The sequence below is a fragment of the Lepidochelys kempii genome, chromosome 4 (genome assembly GCF_965140265.1).
Source record: "Lepidochelys kempii isolate rLepKem1 chromosome 4, rLepKem1.hap2, whole genome shotgun sequence".
Classification (NCBI taxonomy): Eukaryota; Metazoa; Chordata; order Testudines; family Cheloniidae; genus Lepidochelys; species Lepidochelys kempii.
Genome location: NC_133259.1, coordinates 137,322,904 through 137,344,140, shown reverse-complemented (window position 1 = coordinate 137,344,140; position 21,237 = coordinate 137,322,904). Strand labels below are relative to the sequence as shown.

Here is a 21,237-nt window from a genome sequence, read left to right as displayed (position 1 = left end):
GCAAAGAAATGTGAGTAGGCCCAAAAAATTATTTCCTAAAAGCAAGCTTCAAATAGTCACGTGAGACCTCGTAAAAAGTGAGTAAAGTGAAGTGAGACAATTTAAAAGCAAGCTGGAGATAAACAAACCCCAGGTCATGTTGTAAACATGTTTTGGTCCTATCTGGCTTATACAAGTGTGAGCTGAAGTGTTAATATTTTGGAAAATGCTATCTATATTGATAGTAATTGGTACTGCATTTACGCAGATACTAATTAAGATTATGTTTAATGTTAAACAGCCAATGAGAACGAAAATATTTAATTATGATAACAGAAATACAGATATGGTAAAAGGTGGATTCAACGTTAACTAATTAAGGGGCAATATTATAATTGATTATAAAAAGGATAGCAGGCTAATTTTAGATTAGGCATGCCCATCCACCATCAAGATCCCTTAGAGAAAGGATTATACCCATTCTCCTCATTTAGGGACTGATCACCCCTAAATGCATCATTTCATCTCAGAATATGAGTACCAGTGCAGTGTATGGTTAGTTTGTAATGCCTGTTTGCTTAACTACCTACTTTATAGTAAATAAAGTTTGCAATTTTATCACTTACTGGGTCATTCGCAGTCCTCCACTAAATAATCTGTAACCACTCTGAAGGCTCAAACCATAACGAATTAAGTTTGCTTTTATTCCTTATTTTTAAAATTACTAATTGGGAACACATAAATGTAAGGTTCCAAAGAGGGACAGGCTGGAGAAAGATGATCATGGGGAGAAGGCATCAAGTTGGTGAAAAGGAAGCGCGGACTTAGGGGTGGGGAGGCAACAGCAGGAAGGGAGATTATGCATTCCAGGAGCAAGGGCCAGAAAGGTTGTATATGACACAATATATTTTATCTACTGGCAATAACGATTAAACTTCAATGGAGCTACGCCAGTAGAGAATTTGGCTCCTAATCGGTAGAAAAAAGAAGCAAGAGATTCCAAAACACTGAAAATTCTACTATGTGGCTCAAGTTTTTAATGAGACAGAATCTTTATAATCAAGTTATTTAAGCCTCTGAACACAGAAAATGTGCTTTCATTGTCAGCCAATATATACATCAAAGCACAATTCCACAAAGGCCACAGTATCTGTTTAATGGACTTTTTTCCTTCTTTCAAATTTTAAATGGCTATGTAAGACATCAGACTATGATTCCTAATAAGTGAAGGACTGGAGGAACCATCCCTAGTACAGAAAAGGGTAGTTCACTCTGTTCTCATTTTAATTTTTGTCCTCTCCGCAGAGATTGCCAGTTGGGATGTCGTCCATAGTTCACTATGAACCATACTGAGAACCAACTACTCATTTCATATAGTCCACTAAACATCTTTCCATGATACGAACCAATGTAGGGCAAATATGAGCTGACAAACTGGGATGTGAAATGTCCCATTTACAATGCCCTGGGCCATCCAATCTCCTGGTTTTTATATTATATGGGTACCTCTTCATCATCTTCCTCATCTTCAACATCCAGGATCCCCGAATCCTGTTCAGACATGGGGCTAGTGTTTTTCACCTCCAGATCTGAGCTTGCACAGACATCTTTCTTGTATTTCTTTCCACCACCTATCCTGGGATGCTGAGATACAATATTATCCAGGTTTCTTTGCTGCTGGGCCTAGAACAAAAGCAGATTTAAAAGTTATGATGACATTCAATAATTTATTAGTTTGGACGAAAAGATGTAATCGTTCAGAAAATGCTACAAATATGAGACAAAAAACAAAACAAAAACCCACAAACACATGATGGAACTGACAATTTATTTAACGTATTTTCTAACCTAGATATTCCAAACACCAGAAGACTCATTTCAAAACCATTCAGGTGATTATGTATTAATGCAAACAATATCATGACCGTTCACAAATCACAATTCCAAACCCATCATGCTGCCATATTGATCTATTTATAACACCAATGGAGAGATATTAGACCACAGGCCATGTGGTGACTGTCACAGGATAAATTAAAGGGCTGACTTAACTGTTGGATATGTTCCTCTATTCAACCCATGTGAACAGAAAGCCCTCCACATCTGGACCCCAGAGATTCCTGAAAGCATTTTTGTGGTACCCCAGGAGAATGTAATTGTGCACTGTTAATTTACATAATCTGTAAAGGTACCCAACTGGAATTCTCTCAGTGAGATAATAACCAGGATTCAGTACTGGAATGGATGAACCAGTAGAGATCCCTTCACAGGAAAATTGCTATATGATTCTATGATCTTGATCTGTAGGAAGTGTTACAACCAAAGGTTTGTTTCTAGGGAAGGATGTTATGCAAAAAAAAGCACACATCTACTAACCTGAAACTGGGTGCGGATTTTCTTTTTATTAGTGAGCATAGTATCTGTGAGAGACAGGTAAATTGCTTAGCCCCAAATGCCAAAGTATGTTGTAAGAGGGCTTAAATTCAAAACTGGGATTATACATAGGTGTTACGCTGTCCTATACACAACTGCAAAGCCCCGTTTAATCTGCCACAAAAAAAATGCCTGCCCAGCAGTAGAAGAGCTGATGCTATAGATGTGGACTGATATCTTGCTACAAGTAGAACTATATCAAGTATTGCCTAAACATGAAAACCCTGTTGGGATACACTGGATTCTCCAGAATGTCCTTCCCAAAAGAGTTTTTGTTTGGGGGTTTTTTTAAGCATAGGTTTTCCCCCTTTCAAAAACAGATTCACCTCATACCTGCACTGACTCCCTGTGCCAGATTTAATTTCAACAGGCACCCATGTATTTAACTGCATCTCTGCACCAGTGAAAATCCCACTGGCCACACATCACGCATGGGCAAGATACACATAGAGCACTCTTATTTATTCTGAGTAACTCAATACACAAACTTTGGAGACAGAGGACTACAGAACCAAGGTTTCGGTTGTTAGCGAGAGCAAGAGTGATATGCACTCTACATTAATGCAAGACCCATTAGAAGAGAAAGGGGACATTTTGATTATATATGTTTCCGCAATGGGGGAAGAGAACAGAAGGTTTCCAAAATCCAAATCTGAAGGCATATGCTTTAATGAATGCATTTTGTAAAAGAGTGCATGGATGTAAACTTTCTCTTGCACGGTTTGCAACACCAGGCATTGCAGCTGTGTGATACTGTGAAAAACACGGAAGAGAACCGGATTAGAAACCAAAAGATTAATTTAATCTATTGCCACTGCCCAAACTGAAGGAAAAATCAGGCAAACAAACAAACTATATAAATAGTGAAAAGCAAATTAGGGTGGTTAAAGATTTTGCTTTTAAACATCTAAGGTGTCAGTATAACAAGTAAGGAATGTATTTTTAAAGTATGATTTTTATTTTGACAGAGTCTCTTTAATGTCAGCTCCTTTTTAAAGCCTGGTTGTGCAGAAATTTGCAGCAGACAGAATACAGTTATTTTATCCATATTACAGAGATAAGGCTCTTTGAAGCCCATATATTCGCATGCTACATCACTTTATATTTGATGCACAAAATACCCCAAGATCTGCTTTACGTCACGAGACTAACATACTTTTATGATGTACATACATGTAACACAATCTACTCATTCTTAATAGATAAATGCAACTGTTCAAATCAAAGGATTTAAAAAAAAAAAATCACAGTTGGCACTGGACGTCATTGCCTAAGAAAGTAGAACGATGGAGTTAAATGCTAAATGCCTGGGAGCTACTTATTGTACTGTGCAGTAGCACAATCTTGACCTCTAGTGGTTGGAAAGCAGCAGAAAAAAATAATTAGGTTAAGCTTCAATGAGAAGAGAAAATGATTGGGCTGAGATGAGCAACAAACAGCACAGAGACCATTCCAAAGAGACCTAAGAGTGAGACTCAAGGACAGATTTTAGCAAGACTGTCCCAGGCAAAAGTCTGTCCATTAGCATTGCACAAGAGAAATCCTCCTGGTGATTGTGACACTTCAAACAGGATGAACAACTGGGAAACAGAGAGGCAAATTCTGCACAGAGTCTCTACTTTACTAGAAGCTCTACTCCACATAAACCTATTGCAACGTCATATACCAAGGATTAGGCATCAAAAAGGGGACTATGCTTTTGTTCTTTCCAACGTTCAATCCTGGACTTGTTTCTGCTTTCAGATACTCTGATTCAAGCCAAAGCAACTCATCGGAAGTGAATGAAGTCTTCAGACAGAGACAAACACCTACAAGATCTCTATCAAGCATTCTTACAACTATAATACCCACCTGCGGAAGTGAAGAAACAGATTGATAGAACCAGAAGAGTTCCCAGAAGTCACCTACTACAGGACAGGCCTAACAAAGAAAATAACAGAACGCCACTAGCCGTCACCTTCAGCCCCCAACTGAAACCCCTCCAACGCATTATTAAGGATCTACAACCTATCCTGAAGGATGACCCAACACTCTCACAAATCTTGGGAGACAGGCCAGTCCTTGCCTACAGACAGCCCCCCAACCTGAAGCAAATACTCACCAGCAACCACATACCACACAACAGAACCACTAACCCAGGAACCTATCCTTGCAACAAAGCCCGTTGCCAACTGGGCCCACATATCTATTCAGGGGACACCATCACAGGGCCTAATAACATCAGCCACACTATCAGAGGCTCGTTCACCTGCACATCCACCAATGTGATCTATGCCATCATGTGCCAGCAATGCCCCTCTGCCATGTACACTGGTCAAACTGGACAGTCTCTACGTAAAAGAATAAATGGACACAAATCAGATGTCAAGAATTATAACATTCATAAACCAGTCGGAGAACACTTCAATCTCTCTGTATGTCACGCGATTACAGACATGAAAGTTGCGATATTACAACAAAAAAACTTCAAAACCAGACTCCAGCGAGAGACTGTTGAATTGGAATTCATTTGCAAATTGGATACAATTAACTTAGGCTTGAATAGAGACTGGGAGTGGCTAAGTCATTATGCAAGGTAACCTATTTCCCCTTGTTTTTTCCCTCCCCCCCCCCCCCCCGATGCTCTTGTTAAATCCTGGATTTGTGCTGGAAATGGCCCACCTTGATTATCATACACATTGTAAGGAGAGTGATCACTTTAGATAAGCTATTACCAGCAGGAGAGTGGGGTGGGGGGAGAGAAAACCTTTTGTACTGGTAAACACCCATTTTTTCATGCTTTCTGTGTATAAAAAGATCTTCTATACTTTCCACAGTATGCATCCGATGAAGTGAGCTGTAGCTCACAAAAGCTTATGCTCAAATAAATTGGTTAGTCTCTAAGGTGCCACAAGTACTCCTTTTCTTTTTTTGAAGTGCTAAAGTGAACTGAATGTAAATGATACCAAATTGAAGCCTAAGGTTTCTATGAAAATCTCCCAGATTTATAGAATCATTTTCCCTCTTACCCTTTTTAAAAAGAGTATAAGCAAAATTTTCTCCTAATACAAAATTTCCCATGAAACGTTAGTCTTTAAAAGATCCTAAAATGGGCAGTTCAAAGAAAAATTGTATAGGAAATAAATTAGTGACATTGGTCAAGGGAGAGGGGAAAAAAATAACTCAGTGGAGTGAGCATGCTGAAGGTAAATGAGTCTGCACTTCCACCCTCTAAGCTTTAAAAGTATTCAATAGGTTTTAGCATATTAAGCTGAAATACAGAATTAATAGCAAGAGAGGCCATATTACCCAAAATCTCTCCGAACAGAGATCAGGTGATACTCCCTCCCACCGTGCACCACTCGTAGGTGACTTACCTTTATTTGGACAGAGTGCAGGTAATTACGTTTGTTTCTGCTAATAAGTGCAAAAGTATATTTGTTAATTAGTGAACACTAGACAGGTCTGAACCAAAATCCTACAACCAAACAATATCTCTCTAACAGGAGGGGCAAACCCCCCCAGACCTGATTATTCCCAAACCTGGAAGTTCTAAGTCGAGATTCAAACCCAAACTTTCCTGAAGTGCAGGTTGTTTGGATTCAGCCTACTAGAGAAAAAGGAATTTCAGCAATGAATTCAGATCCGAACCCAGCTCTGAGGTTCTTAATGTGGTTTGAGTCCAGGCCCATCTTTATTAAAAAGAATTTCCCCTTGTATTCTCTATTCTACCACTGCAGATCCACGAAAGGCAGTTAGAGAGATTCCCATAATGACTAAGAGCATCTCCTCATGTAAGAAGCAGCTGTATGCTTTTATGAATTACACACAAGTCTCCGATCATAAAAATAAAACGCTGTTCAGTGCTACATTTCCTAAAGGACTAACTCTTACTTCCTTCACTTACACCAAAAAACAAAAACCACCACATACATTACACCTAACGAAAGCAACACAGCCATAGCTGATCACTTTGAAGTACATTCCTGTACTGCTACAGTGCTCAGTCTTGCTAAAACACTGATCTGATGCTATGTTAGCTTGCATTTCAGCTATGTTAAAGACATTCTTACAGAAACGCGACAATGAAGTTGAGAATTAGTTCACAATGCTAAAAGAAACAGATTCTCTTAGATCTGTAGTCTAGATGTTACACTCGAGCTCTATAAAGTACATGCCAGAAAAAAAAAAAAAAAAAAAAAGATTTGCTTTGTGTGTCTGTGGGGTTTTTTTTTTAATCTTGGCAAGACACAAATTGTACTGAAGTGACCTGTAAGTGAGAAATATCAAATTTTCTGAAGACTTGGGTGAAGTCACCAAGGTTTCAGTTTCACCTTGCGTGAGAGAAAAGCAGGGAGAGGCCCAGAGGAAGCTGCTATGGAGAAGTGTGAGTTTAACTGCCAAGGAGCTCCATTGCTGCCTGCACCTTACACACACATGCACACGTGTGAACACACTGCCGTCCCAGGCTCTGGCTGGGAGAAAGCTGGACAGTATGTTTGACATTGCACATAAAGGAAGAAAAATGACCTGCATCAGAGGCACATTGGGATTTTAATGTTCTGTTTCACATAAAGGCATCTGTAGGGAGCCCAATGAAGAGGCACACGTTAGAAACCACATCAAAGTGTAAGCGACACTCCAACAGGACCTCTGAAAATTGGCCTGGGGCCAAGGTGGGGGGCCCTCAAAAAAACCCTTTTCTTTTGGTGTGGTTTACATGAAAGCAAGTGCATTTTTCTATTATTCTGTAGAACTGCCTCTATTACACAGAACTATCCATCTCTGTACTCTCTGCTTAATGTGACAATAAAAAAGAGGGAGGTTAAGAAACAAATGTCTGTTCACAACGCACATTAAATTTAACAACCCACGTAGTTTAAATTCCCTTTAAGCACAGTCATTTTCATCTGCTCACAAGGCTAGTGCAGGGGCAGGCCAATTTCATTTGTGCATACCAACAGCTGCGCAACTGACCTGATCAGGCAAACTACAGCCCTTCTAAAAAGAGCACCTGTTGGGGGAGGTGGGAACTGGATGGCTCGGGTAATGCGATACAGAGCCTACCACCCCTAGGTAGCAGGATCAAAACCAAGTCACTGATGACCTAAATGTGTTAACCATCAGATGACTAGTCACTGCTCTATGGTCTGAAACAGGTTGGAGATTTCTGCTCAGTTCCACAGTTGGAAAGTGTCCAGCTAAACTAAAAAAAACTCACACAACTGACACTAACAATCCTTGGTAGGTTGAGAGAGACCACAGATTGAAAAGACAAGGAAAATAAGCGATCTTCCCATTCTCAGTGCTTGTCCACACTGGGAAGCTATTGCGAAACAAGCTTGGGTGTGAATTTAAAGCACAAGAGCTATTCCTCATTAAATCCCAAAATGGGCACACTTATTCCGCACTGATTTCCTTTTCGCAGCTTGGCTTAAATCACTTCCAAAGTGGACAGCTATTCTGCAATTGCCATTCTTGGCTATTTCGCCATGCCCACAAACACTTACAGGTGACACCTCCCAGCCAGAGTAGAGCAGCGTGGGGTAGTGCTAAATTCTCAGTGAAGGTGTAAAAGGAAAAGGATAGTTACCCCCCACGCACACAAAGATCACCCTTAACTAACAGTTCATAAACAAGTCTTCAAGTTCTGGAGTCCAGCCTTGTACTTTTAGCTTCCAGATCAAACTCTCATGAAGAGTAAGATTTCAGGTAAGTGTAACTACCTGGGAGACTTACAACGAACCAATGGGTAGGGATATGCTACGTGTCAGGCCATGCATTCCTTTATTCGTTGCCTGACAAGGCCCTAGCAATGTTTTCCTTTTCAAATATATCAGCAACTTTAGGAACTAACAGTTTTAAACAGCAACACACCGATTTTTTTGTATTGGTTTGCCAGCGCTGAGGGCAAAGCATGTGTCATCTTCACTCCCATTGCTTCCACCCCTCAATGAAACTGACAATGTTTACTTTAAAATAAAGAATCTAATTAGCTCTTTCCTGATGAGATAGTAGATATGGCACAGCAAAGCACGATTTATTATTTAAACAGGGCTGAAGTATTGTTGTGGTTAGCTTTAGTGGTTTTGATTAGTTACTGAACATTTGCTGCTGTGATTGTTTTATGGACCCCTCTAATGGACTGAGATGTAGAACTTTAAAGAATATCCCTAGGAATGGAATACATATTCCTTAAAACAATATTAAAAAAGCAGACTAGCTACAGGGGAAGAAAAAAGAAAGTGAATAAAAAATGATAATGTGGCTGGCTCTCTGCCAAAGAACCATTTGAAAGTTATAAAATCACTCTCAGATCAGATCAAAGCGTGTATTATTACTGCAAGGTGTAAACTCAACACATCAACACAGCTTCTGTTAAGTTTCAACTAAAATGCAATCACTTGTCAGGACGATAAGAGTTTTTGCCTATCTGCTTTCTCAGCACTAACTGGTTATCATGGAGTGCAATTTGTCCAAAGTAAATCTGACAAAATTCACCATCAGTGCAGGAAACGGGGCCCAAGAACGTGATTTTTACTTGATGTTCGGTCTTAAGAAGAATTTTGAAAACCCTAAATCACTGAAGAGTAAACGCTCTCCAATACCTCAATGTTAACACCAAGGACAGATTCTCCTGCAAATTCCCACTCTCCTCTCCCCAGTAACGTGATCACCACACCCTCGCCCATCCCATTGCTGAAATCGAGATTGTGACGCTGATTCAATACAAGCAACTGCAAATACTGTACTCAGTATGGTATAATAAATGTGCACTGTTCATGTAGACTTTCCGGATCAAGCATAAAAAGAAAAGGAGGACTTGTGGCACCTTAGAGACTAACAAATTTATTAGTGCATAAGCTTTTGTGAGCTGTAGTCTCTAAGGTGCCACAAGTACTCCTTTTCTTTTTACGGCTGCTACTCTGAAACCTGGATCAAGCATGGAACGGACAACCAGGAATCTTGAGTTCTTTTCTCAGCTCTGTTACTGACATCGTTCGTACCCCTGGGCAAGGTTTTTAACCTCCCTCTGCCTCATCTTACCCATGTATAAAATATAGTTACTACTACATATATCCTCATAGGGTGTTATAAGGATTAATTAGTTTAGGTTATTTCAGGGTTATGAACATTTAAAGCTCTTTATAATCACTGAATACTGCTCACCTGTTCTCTGGGACACCTACTATAAAACAGTACGTAGAGAGATTGATTCTAGTAAGACTCACTCAGATACTAGCTAAGGGGTCGGCAAACTTTCAGAAGTGGTGTTCCGAGTCTTCATTTATTCACTTTAATTTACGATTTCGCGTGCCAGTCATACATTTTAATGTTTTTAGAAGGTCTCTTCCTAGAAGTCTATAATATATAATTAAACTATTGTTGTACGTAAAGCAAATAAGTAAAAACATTTTTAAAATGTTTAAGAAGCTTCATTTAAAATGAAATTAAAATGCAGAGCCCCCTGGAGCGGTGGCCAGGACTCGGGCAGTGTGAGTGCCCCTGAAAATCAGCTCGCGTGCCGCCTTTGGGCTGTAGTCCACAGAGAACATATCCTATGCTAAAATGATAAACTAACTCTCAGCTAAGAGAAGCAGTCAAGTACTATAGGTAAATGTAGAACGAAGCTTAAAGAAAAACAGGTTTTAAAAAATGAGTCCTTTTTCAAAGAAGCAATGGAGATTTATACCCACTGATGATCTGACCCCAAGAACGAGCCACCTGCATGTGTGTATCAGAAGTAACCAGGCTAATGTTATGTAATTGTGTTTATCATACATATGCAGAAGGAACAGAGGAGCAGAGAATTAGAATTAGTTTACTGCATAAATGAGCAGACCCGAAACAGTAGTTGATGCAATGCTTTGTCAGGTTTCTCAGATGTACGATTTAACAGGAATAGAATTTGATTGCTGGAGAAAAATATCCTGACAATGTCAATATTCAGATTTGATTTTTTTTCAATCCCAAAACGTCTCGTTGTTGCCTTATTACCCAAAGCAAAATAGTAGCGTGCTCAGTTAAATAACTGCTTATGAACATTAATCACCACTAACAATTTCGAAGTTCATAATCAAAGATGTTTCTGAGCATAAACAGCTGATGAAGTCTCCTGCTCCCTGCAGCACTGTTTACTCTGCAGTTGTTGTTAGTACTGTCTTTTCAGAGAACACCGAGCATGCAAAAATGCACAGTGTCTTTGCTGAGATTTAATTATGGCGCAAGGCATATGTGAGAATACTTTTTTCCTCTATCTCAGTCCCAGTTAAATTCATCAGAAGGAGCAATACATAAAAATAATAAGAGCAACTAGATAATCTCAGCAAAAAAAATGGTAACCAGTTCAATGATTCCTTTCCCATCCAAAAATGGTTAACTTGTGCCAGAATAGGGGTATGGTACAGCTTCCGTATTAGGAAAGATTAATAAAACTGGGACATTTCAGCTTGGAAAAGAGACAACTAAAGGGGGATATGATAGAGGTCTATAAAATCAAGACTGGTGTGGAGAAAGTAAATAAGTGTTATTTACTCCTTCTCATGACACAAGATCTAGGGGTCACCAAATGAAATTAAAAGGCAGCAGGTCTAAAACAAATAAAAGGAAGTACTTCTTCACACAATGCACAGTCAACCTGTGGAACTCTTTGCCAGAGGATGTAGTGAAGACCAAAAATATAACAAAGTTCAAAAAAGAACTAAATAAATTCATGGAGGATAGGTCCATCAATGGCTATTAGCCAGGATGGTTAGGGATGGTGTCCCTAGCCTCTGTTTGTCAGAAGCTGGTAATGGATGACAGGGGATGGATCACTTGATGATTACCTATTCTGTTCATTCCCTCTGGGGCACCACGGTCGGAAGACAGGATACTGAGCTAAATGGACAATTGATCTGACCAATTATGGCCGTTCTTATGTAATAGACAGAGAAGCAAGGATGGGTTAAGCGCTTTCTTCTCCATAAGGGACTATCGATAGCCTTGTAACTTCTGTGTTTAAATGTGCTCCTGATGGGACAAATGTAAAAGCCTTTTTTATTAGAACCGTTAAAAAGAAAAGATCCACACAGGAGGTTTGTTTTCCAGAGATTGAGAGCAGTAGAGTAAAATCGCAATTCAAAGGCTGAAACTCTCTCTTTAAAAGACTACTGAGGAAACACACTGCCTCCTTTCTACAATCCTTAATTTGAGTCTTGCTGTGGTCTAAACACTCATATTACACGGTCACCACACCTAGACACTGAAACTTAGCAGCAGGCAGCCAAAGTATGACCAAAGCAATTTAGTTCTCCTAAGTTAGCATTAGAAGAGACTCCCAAGCCTTGGAGCAGTGCTTCTGAGACTGAAATCCTTAAACCTTAACATTCAGAGCCTTTAGGCAGTTCCACTGGAAGTGGTATGTGCCAGCCCACACTGGTAAGAATAACTCTTGCCTCAATCATCTTTCTTTAGGATTGTTAGTACAACTTACGGCTTTTCCATTAAAGTTACCACTATTAGGAAGTTTATGGCAATTTACAAAAAAAAAAAAAAAAAAATTCCTTGCAACAGCCCTGTCAGAAGGTTGAAAGATGCTTCTTCAGGGCAGTGATTGCATCTTTGTATATGTTTGTAGGCTGCCTAGTACAATAGGCCCCACTCCTGCACAGGGCCTTTGGGCAGCACTGCATATGCTTTAAAAAAATACTACAGTACAAATTCAGAGTTATGAACTAACCAGTCAACCACACACTTCATTTGGAACCAGAAGAATGCAATCAGGCAGTAGCAGAGACCAAAAGAAGCAAATACAGTCCAGTATTGTGTTAAACGTAAACTACTAAAAAAAATAAAAGAAAAGTTTAATAAAACGATTTGACAAGGTAAGGCAACTGTTTCTGTGCTTGTTTCATTTAGATTAAGATGGTTTAAAGCAGTGTTTTACTACTGCATAGTAAAGGTTCAAAGCTGTATTAAGTCAGTGTTCGGTTGTATACTTTGAAAGAACAACCATAACATTTTGTTCAGAGTTATGAACAACCTACTACTCCCAAGATGTTTTTAACTCTGCGTTTCTACTGTAAGCTATGTAGATGTCTCCTCTTGTAAACTGGGTGTATGAACGCACAGAGGTTGAGTGACTCACCCAAGGGCACAAAGCGAGTCTGTGACAAAGCCAGATTTAGAACTCAGCAGTTCCCAGGTCTTTGCCCTGTGGTTATTATGATAAACTACTCCAACCCTCAAAAATGTTTTGCTATTCAGTTAAGTTTTGCTCATATCTTGGCCACTACTGTTTTGTTTTTTTTTTTAGAGCTGCCTTTTCTCAGATCTTCAAAGCTGCTATGCTTCGAATGCCCTCTGTGTGCCTTGTCTAGGACTTCACAGATAAGTTTCCTTTCAAGATCCTGTTTTTGTTTCCATTTGTCAGTCTGGTTTTGTTCTTAAAAAAAAAAAAGTCTGAGAAACCAGCTGAAGACAACATTTTGCATGCCTCTCTTGGACAGTCCTGATTATCCTAGAACAGAGAAAGATATGTCTGGATATGAGAACTATTCAAGGATGATGCCTTGAGAAGTAAAGTCATGCACAAAATGCATGAGATATTGTCTGGCCTTTCCCCAAGGCAGTCTACAAGTCTGATAAGTGGGCATGTAAGTTCTGGGAGGCAGACGTCCTTCAGCATAGTTAAGCAAAAGTTCCCACAGAGTCTAGATTTTGTGTCAGAGATCATATGTGATGATCCGAGAACGGGTTCCATAGCTGGTCTTCAGCCACATCAAAGCAATCTGCAAGCTACTGTGAAATTTAGCCAAAGGGATGGATGATGATCTCTTCCGGCCTCACATCATAAGAATTAAAAATGTTGCAGGATATATATTCACTAATGGCTCCTGGTACAACCTTGTTAATGTCTTTCCCTCACCTCTGCATTAGTGGTTCATCAGCTCCATGAATTGCCCAGCTGAGGCACTTTCCCAATGTCAAGCCCATTAACAGCTCCTAGTGCCCTAGGTGCACTGAATCATAGGACTGGAAGGGACCTTGAGAGAGCATCTAGTCCAGTCCCCTGGCAGGACTAAGTATTATCTAGATGATCCCCGACAGGTGTTTGTCTAACCTGCTCTTAAAAATCTCCAATGATGGAGATTCCACAACCTCCCTGGGCAATTTGTTCCAGTGCTTAACCACCCTTGCCACAATTTAAGCCCATTGCAACTTGCCCTAGCCTCAGGGGTTAAGGAGAATAATTTTTCTCCCTCCTCCTTGTAACAACCTTTTACAAGTACTTGAGAACAGGTTTCAGAGTAACAGCCGTGTTAGTCTGTATTCGCAAAAAGGAAAGGAGTACTTGTGGCACCTTAGAGACTAACCAATTTATTTGAGCATGAGCTTTCGTGAGCTACAGCTCACTTCATCGGATGCATACCGTGGAAACTGCAGCAGACTTTATATACACACAGAGAATATGAAACAATACCTCCTCCCACCCCACTGTCCTGCTGGTAATAGCTTATCTAAAGTGATCATCAAGTTGGGCCATTTCCAGCACAAATCCAGGTTTTCTCACCCTCCACCCCCCCACACAAATTCACTCTCCTGCTGGTGATAGCCCATCCAAAGTGACAACTCTCTACACAATGTGCATGATAATCAAGTTGGGCCATTTCCTGAACAAAGAGGGGGTTGAGAGAACCTGGATTTGTGCAGGAAATGGCCCAACTTGATTATCATGCACATTGTGTAGAGAGTTGTCACTTTGGATGGGCTATCACCAGCAGGAGAGTGAATTTGTGTGGGGGTTGGAGGGTGAGAAAACCTGGATTTGTGCTGGAAATGGCCCAACTTGATGATCACTTTAGATAAGCTATTACCAGCAGGACAGTGGGGTGGGAGGAGGTATTGTTTCATATTCTCTGTGTGTATATAAAGTCTGCTGCAGTTTCCACGGTATGCATCCGATGAAGTGAGCTGTAGCTCACGAAAGCTCATGCTCAAATAAACTGGTTAGTCTCTAAGGTGCCACAAGTACTCCTTTTCTACTTGAGAACAGTTATCATGTCCTCTCTAAGTCTGCACCCCAGACTGTTTATGCATATTCTTTTGCTAATTGGACTCATTCTCAGTGCCTTTAGCCTCAAATCATATGATGTCAAATGCAAGCTGCAGCTGTGTGTCAATCCACTTCTTACTGTCTTCACATCAAAACTGGATGCCTTTCTGGAAGATAAGTTTCAGATTAGCAGCCGTGTTAGTCTGTATCCGTAAAAAGAAAAGGAGTACTTGTGGCACCCTAGAGACTAACAAATTTATTAAAGCATAAGCTTTCGTGAGCTACAAGATAAGTGTTAGCCAAACAAGTTACTGGGGGCTCAGTAGAGGGGTAAGTAGGTGAAACAATGGCCTGTGTTATGCAGGAGGTCGTACTCAATTATCTAATAGTCCCTTCTGGCCTTCAACTCTATGAATCTACGAAAGAGGTTTATAACTCAGATTTTGTATTACGCCTATTTGAGGTAAAAAAAATATTGTATACAAAGGAGATGACAACCATGATAACAATAAACCTCGCACTTCTCTTTAGGCATGACAAACTTTGGTAACAATAACTATTTTGTAATTAGAAAAGGAGGACTTGTGGCACCTTAGAGGCTAACAAATTTATTTGAGCATAAGCTTTCATGAGCTACAGCTCACTTCATCGGATGCATTCTGTAATTGCTACAATAGCCATAAATTGGAAAAAATGAATTAAAAACACAGAGGAAGAAAAATAATATGAGGGAAATAAGGAGCATCTCCTTATCCAAGCAGGCTGACTACAAGGGATGTTTAGTGGCATATTATGTTTTTTCATTAAAAAATTCTCATTTAGAAGAAGCTGAGAGCATTTAACTTTTGTTTGGCTCATTTCTTTTCACTTAAAATCCACTAAGATTTCTAAATGAAAGTTAAAATATCTTGTTAGACACACCTATTTTCTAAGCAATCATTCTGAAAGTTTAAATAGTTGCAAAAAGAAAAGGAGTACTTGTGGCACCTTAGAGACTAACCAATTTATTTGAGCATGAGCTTTCGTGAGCTACAGCTCACTTCATCAGATGTTTACCGTGGAAACTGCAGCAGACTTTATATACACACAGAAATCATGAAACAATACCTCCTCCCACCCCACTGTCCTGCTGGTAATAGCTTATCTAAAGTGATCAACAGGTGGGCCATTTCCAGCACAAATCCAGGTTTTCTCACCCTCCACCCCCCCACACAAATTCACTCTCCTGCTGGTGCTAGCCCATCCAAAGTGACAACTCTTTACATAATCAAGTCGGGCTATTTCCTGCATAGATCAAGGTTTTCTCACATCCCCCCCACCCCCATACACACACAAACTCACTCTCCTGCTGGTAATAGCTCATCTAAACTGACCATTCTCCAGGTTTAAATCCAAGTTAAACCAGAACATCTGGGGGGGGGGGGGTAGGAAAAAACAAGAGGAAACAGGCTACCTTGCATAATGACTTAGCCACTCCCAGTCTCTATTTAAGCCTAAATTAATAGTATCCAATTTGCAAATGAATTCCAATTCAGCAGTTTCTCGCTGGAGTCTGGATTTGAAGTTTTTTTGTTTTAAGATAGCGACCTTCATGTCTGTGATTGCGTGACCAGAGAGATTGAAGTGTTCTCCGACTGGTTTATGAATGTTATAATTCTTGACATCTGATTTGTGTCCATTTATTCTTTTACGTAGAGACTGTCCAGTTTGACCAATGTACATGGCAGAGGGGCATTGCTGGCACATGATGGCATAGATCACATTGGTGGATGTGCAGGTGAACGAGCCTCTGATAGTGTGGCTGATGTTATTAGGCCCTGTGATGGTGTCCCCTGAATAGATATGTGGGCACAATTGGCAACGGGCTTTGTTGCAAGGATAAGTTCCTGGGTTAGTGGTTCTGTTGTGTGGTATGTGGTTGTTGGTGAGTATTTGCTTCAGGTTGCGGGGCTGTCTGTAGGCAAGGACTGGCCTGTCTCCCAAGACTTGTGAGAGTGTTGGGTCATCCTTTAGGATAGGTTGTAGATCCTTAATAATGCGTTGGAGGGGTTTTAGTTGGGGGCTGAAGGTGACGGCTAGTGGCGTTCTGTTATTTTCTTTGTTAGGCCTGTCCTGTAGTAGGTAACTTCTGGGAACTCTTCTGGCTCTATCAATCTGTTTCTTTACTTCTGCAGGTGGGTATTGTAGTTGTAAGAAAGCTTGACAGAGATCTTGTAGGTGTTTGTCTCTGTCTGAGGGGTTGGAGCAAATGCGGTTGTATCGCAGAGCTTGGCTGTAGACGATGGATCGTGTGGTGTGGTCAGGGTGAAAGCTGGAGGCATGCAGGTAGGAATAGCGGTCAGTAGGTTTACGGTATAGGGTGGTGTTTATGTGGCCATTGTTTATTAGCACTGTAGTGTCCAGGAAGTGGATCTCTTGTGTGGACTGGACCAGGCTGAGGTTGGTGGTGGGATGGAAATTGTTGAAATCATGGTGGAATTCCTCAAGGGCTTCTTTTCCATGGGTCCAGATGATGAAGATGTCATCAATATAGCGCAAGTAGAGTAGGGGCTTTAGGGGACGAGAGCTGAGGAAGCGTTGTTCTAAATCAGCCATAAAAATGTTGGCATACTGTGGGGCCATGCGGGTACCCATAGCAGTGCCGCTGATCTGAAGGTATACATTGTCCCCAAATGTGAAATAGTTATGGGTAAGGACAAAGTCACAAAGTTCAGCCACCAGGTTAGCCGTGACATTATCGGGGATAGTGTTCTTGACGGCTTGTAGTCCATCTTTGTGTGGAATGTTGGTGTAGAGGGCTTCTACATCCATAGTAGCCAGGATGGTGTTATCAGGAAGATCACCGATGGATTGAAGTTTCCTCAGGAAGTCAGTGGTGTCTCGAAGGTAGCTGGGAGTGCTGGTAGCGTAGGGCCTGAGGAGGGAGTCTACATAGCCAGACAATCCTGCTGTCAGGGTGCCAATGCCTGAGATGATGGGGCGCCCAGGATTTCCAGGTTTATGGATCTTGGGTAGTAGATAGAATATCCCAGGTCGGGGTTCCAGGGGTGTGTCTGTGCGGATTTGATCTTGTGCTTTTTCAGGAAGTTTCTTGAGCAAATGCTGTAGTTGCTTTTGGTAACTCTCAGTGGGATCATAGGGTAATGGCTTGTAGAAACTCGTGTTGGAGAGCTGCCGAGCAGCCTCTTGTTCATATTCCGACCTATTCATGATGACAACAGCACCTCCTTTGTCAGCCTTTTTTATTATGATGTCAGAGTTGTTTCTGAGGCTGTGGATGGCATTGCGTTCCGCATGGCTGAGGTTATGGGGCAAGTGATGCTGCTTTTCCACAATTTCAGCCCGTGCACGTCGGCGGAAGCACTCTATGTAGAAGTCCAGTCTGCTGTTTCGACCTTCAGGAGGAGTCCATCTAGAATCCCTCTTTCTGTAGTGTTGGCAGGGAGACCTCTGTGGATTAGTATGTTGTTCAGAGGTATTTTGGAAATATTCCTTGAGACGGAGACGTCGAAAATAGGATTCTAGGTCACCACAGAACTGTATCATGTTCGTGGGGGTGGAGGGGCAGAAGGAGAGGCCCCGAGATAGAACAGCTGCTTCTGCTGGGCTGAGAGTATAGTTGGATAGGTTAACAATATTGCTAGGTGGGGTGAGGGAACCATTGCTGTGGCCCCTTGTAGCATGTAGTAGTGGGAGGAGGTATTGTTTCATGATTTCTGTGTGTATATAAAGTCTGCTGCAGTTTCCACGGTAAACATCTGATGAAGTGAGCTGTAGCTCACGAAAGCTCATGCTCAAATAAATTGGTTAGTCTCTAAGGTGCCACAAGTACTCCTTTTCTTTTTGCGAATACAGACTAACACGGCTGTTCCTCTGAAACCTTTAAATAGTTGGGCTTTCTGAGAAGGAACACTAGGAGGAAAAATGGCAGAGCATTCATAATAAAAACTGCATTACCCTGCACAAACCCATGGTCTCTCCAAACTATCCAGTCAATTAGACTTTCAGAAAACAAAGAATGTATTTGTTCACTCAACATTCTGGAGAACTGTCCGCCATATCAAAGGATGTTTCTAACAGAAACTTTTCCCCTAAATTTGTAATTGAGTATATCATTTGTACTTCAAATATTAAGGTTTTTTAAATTCTGCAACATTGTGAATACATGTGGATAACCCAAGACTTGAAATTAACTCAAATTGCCCTTGTAAATTCACTTCAAATTTATCATAATTTCTCCTCACCTAACTTTTAACACTTGTGGAAGAATTTAATTGGAGCTATTCACATTAAAAATACATGTACAGTTCACCCTCTATCCACAAGTTTCAATAATTCTCATTAAGAATTACAATGTAAATGCCAGTTATTTACTGAACATGCTCTGCCCTCTACAGGCTAATATGTAAACTATATAGAGAACTGTAATTTTTAATTATTTTGGCAATGCCATAGGTGTGCATGGGTCTTCATAAGTACAAGACAACATGGTTCCAGTCCTGAAAAGTTAACACTTTAACCCTGAAGAGATTTTAAAAGGACTATTATATATCTGATTTATTTTCTTATCTCAATGAGGAGAAGTTACTTTCCTTTTCAAGTAAACATTTCAATTAAAATATCAGAACTTGTACTATCTACAATGTGACTGAAACCTTCTACCAAAACCTTAACATGAAAAGTTTCTTCTCATCTGGGTTGAAAGCCTGGCTCCATTGAAGCCAGTGAGAATTTTGCCATTAATGTCAATGGAGCCGGGGTTTCACTCCTGATATTTAGTCTTGTGGAGCATTAAAATATGAGAGGAATATACAAAATATAAACCAGATCAGACCAGACCCTGGGCAGAATCCAATCTATTTTACAACTCTAAAGCATCAAGTTAAATCCCCCTCTAGTCCCACCTCAAATAATCCAGACTGTCATGAGAATAATACAATTACAAAGGCGGTATACACTGATAGAATTAAAAATACTGCGATCCTATCGGTTTGCTAAAAATGAACAAGATCCTATCTCGTAAGTATTCTAGCCAATGATCTTGCCAATACCTCCATTTTTGCTAAAACAAGAAATCAGTCACAGCCTAAATACATGATGCTATGTTGGCCTTTTTTTAATTGTTTACTTCAAAAAAGTATTATATGCAGCCATTTCAATCCTTGGTATTACTTCTAACTCTTCTAAATTTAGGCATCTAAATAAAATAGCCTGATTTTCAAGTCTCCTGAGTACTTTCAGATCCCACATGACTTCCATGGTATTTGTGAGTGCTCTGCACTTTTGCAAGCTATGGGGCCTTAATAGGAATTAAGAAACGCCATTTTGGGGCACTGAAGCACAATGTGTTTTTGCCATTTTGGTTGTCTCAGTCAAACTCGGCTGTTTCCTGCCAGTGCTATTTAAAAGATAAAATAAGAACAATAAAACCGTTTGAACAAAGTATTATATGCATTTGTATTTCATAAAAACAGCTTAAAACTCATGAGAACATGACCATGCATAAAAGAAATAAATCTCTACAAATTAAACACATATTCCATTCACTAACTACAGATATTACCGTATCACTTACTGGGTTGTTTTTTTTAATGTAGTTATTATTCATTGCCTGTACAGGACTAATGATGAAGTAGGGTTTGGGTTAAGCTGTGACAGCCCAAGATTAAGCATTTAGAACTTGGTATAGTCAGTCTTCATAGCAAAGAGCAGTACTAGCTTGGATATGTTGCACCCTCCCAGTTTGTGACCAATATGTACAATAAAGCCGTATCATTTTTGTAATGCCAATAGTGTGCTAGGTCCTTTATAGGTGAACGCACACATTTTCAAACCTGCATATCTAGCTATTTTCCTAACTAATCTTTCAGCATGTAAATAAAAGTAGTCTGGTTTTCAAATCTCCTGAGTACTTTTAGCCTCCAAATGGCTTCAATGGTATTTGTGAGTGGCACCATGTTTTAAACACACAAAAGCAAGTACTTCTTCACACAACATAGTCAGCCTGTGGAACTCATTGCCAGGTGATGTTGTGAAGGCCAAAAGTATAACCTGGTTCAAAAAAGAATTAGATAAATTCATGGAGGATTGGTCCATCAATGTCTACTAGCCAAAATGGTCAGGGACACAACTCCATACTCTGGGTTTCTCTAGCCTCTGACTGCCAGAAGCTGCATCACTTGAGAGTTGTCCTGCTCCGTTCATTCCCTCTGAAGCTCCTGACATTGGCCACTGTCAGAAGACAGGATACTGGGCTAGATGGACCATTGGTCTGACCCAGCATGGCCATTCTTATGTTGAGTGCTCAGCACTTTTGAAAGGCTGTTTATATTAGGGATTAAGAAACGTCATTCTGGGGCACTGGTTTTGAAAATTTTGGCTGATATGTGTGCCCCAAAAAGGGTTCAAATCACTTCACTTTGGTTTTGACTGCATATCCATGGTTGATGTACTGCAGTAGCCTGACTGCAGACACTGTTTAACCATCTGAACCCAATGGAGACTGGTTTTCTGTCGAATTTCACTTGAATTCAATGACATCAACTTAAAGCATTTATAAATCAGCAATACAATCCCTTCATGGTAGAATATGGCATACAGGGCAGGAACTCAGCCTGGAAACATTTTTCAAAACTTACATTTCACAAGAAAAAAAAATCTGCATTTAAAAAGAATATATGAAAGAGGAATTCGTTTCAGTTGTGGTGTGGTTTTTTGTTTTGTTTTTCACATTTGTAAAGCTCAGACTATGGTTTAGATTTAAATAATTAAATTTAAACCCTAATTTGATCATCAAAACAGTATCATGT

General features: G+C 40.2%; 1 protein-coding gene across 4 annotated transcripts in view; it reads right to left on the bottom strand.

Annotated features, from left to right (window-relative positions):
* Nucleotides 1-21,237, bottom strand: part of EXOC6B (exocyst complex component 6B) — a 450,651-nt gene that overhangs the window by 247,221 nt on the left and 182,193 nt on the right. For all 4 annotated transcript variants that reach the window (XM_073343016.1, XM_073343018.1, XM_073343017.1 and 1 more), the window contains exon 7: nt 1,486-1,662. In XM_073343016.1, the coding sequence (XP_073199117.1) occupies nt 1,486-1,662 (177 nt within the window). The remainder of the gene's footprint in view (nt 1-1,485; nt 1,663-21,237) is intronic.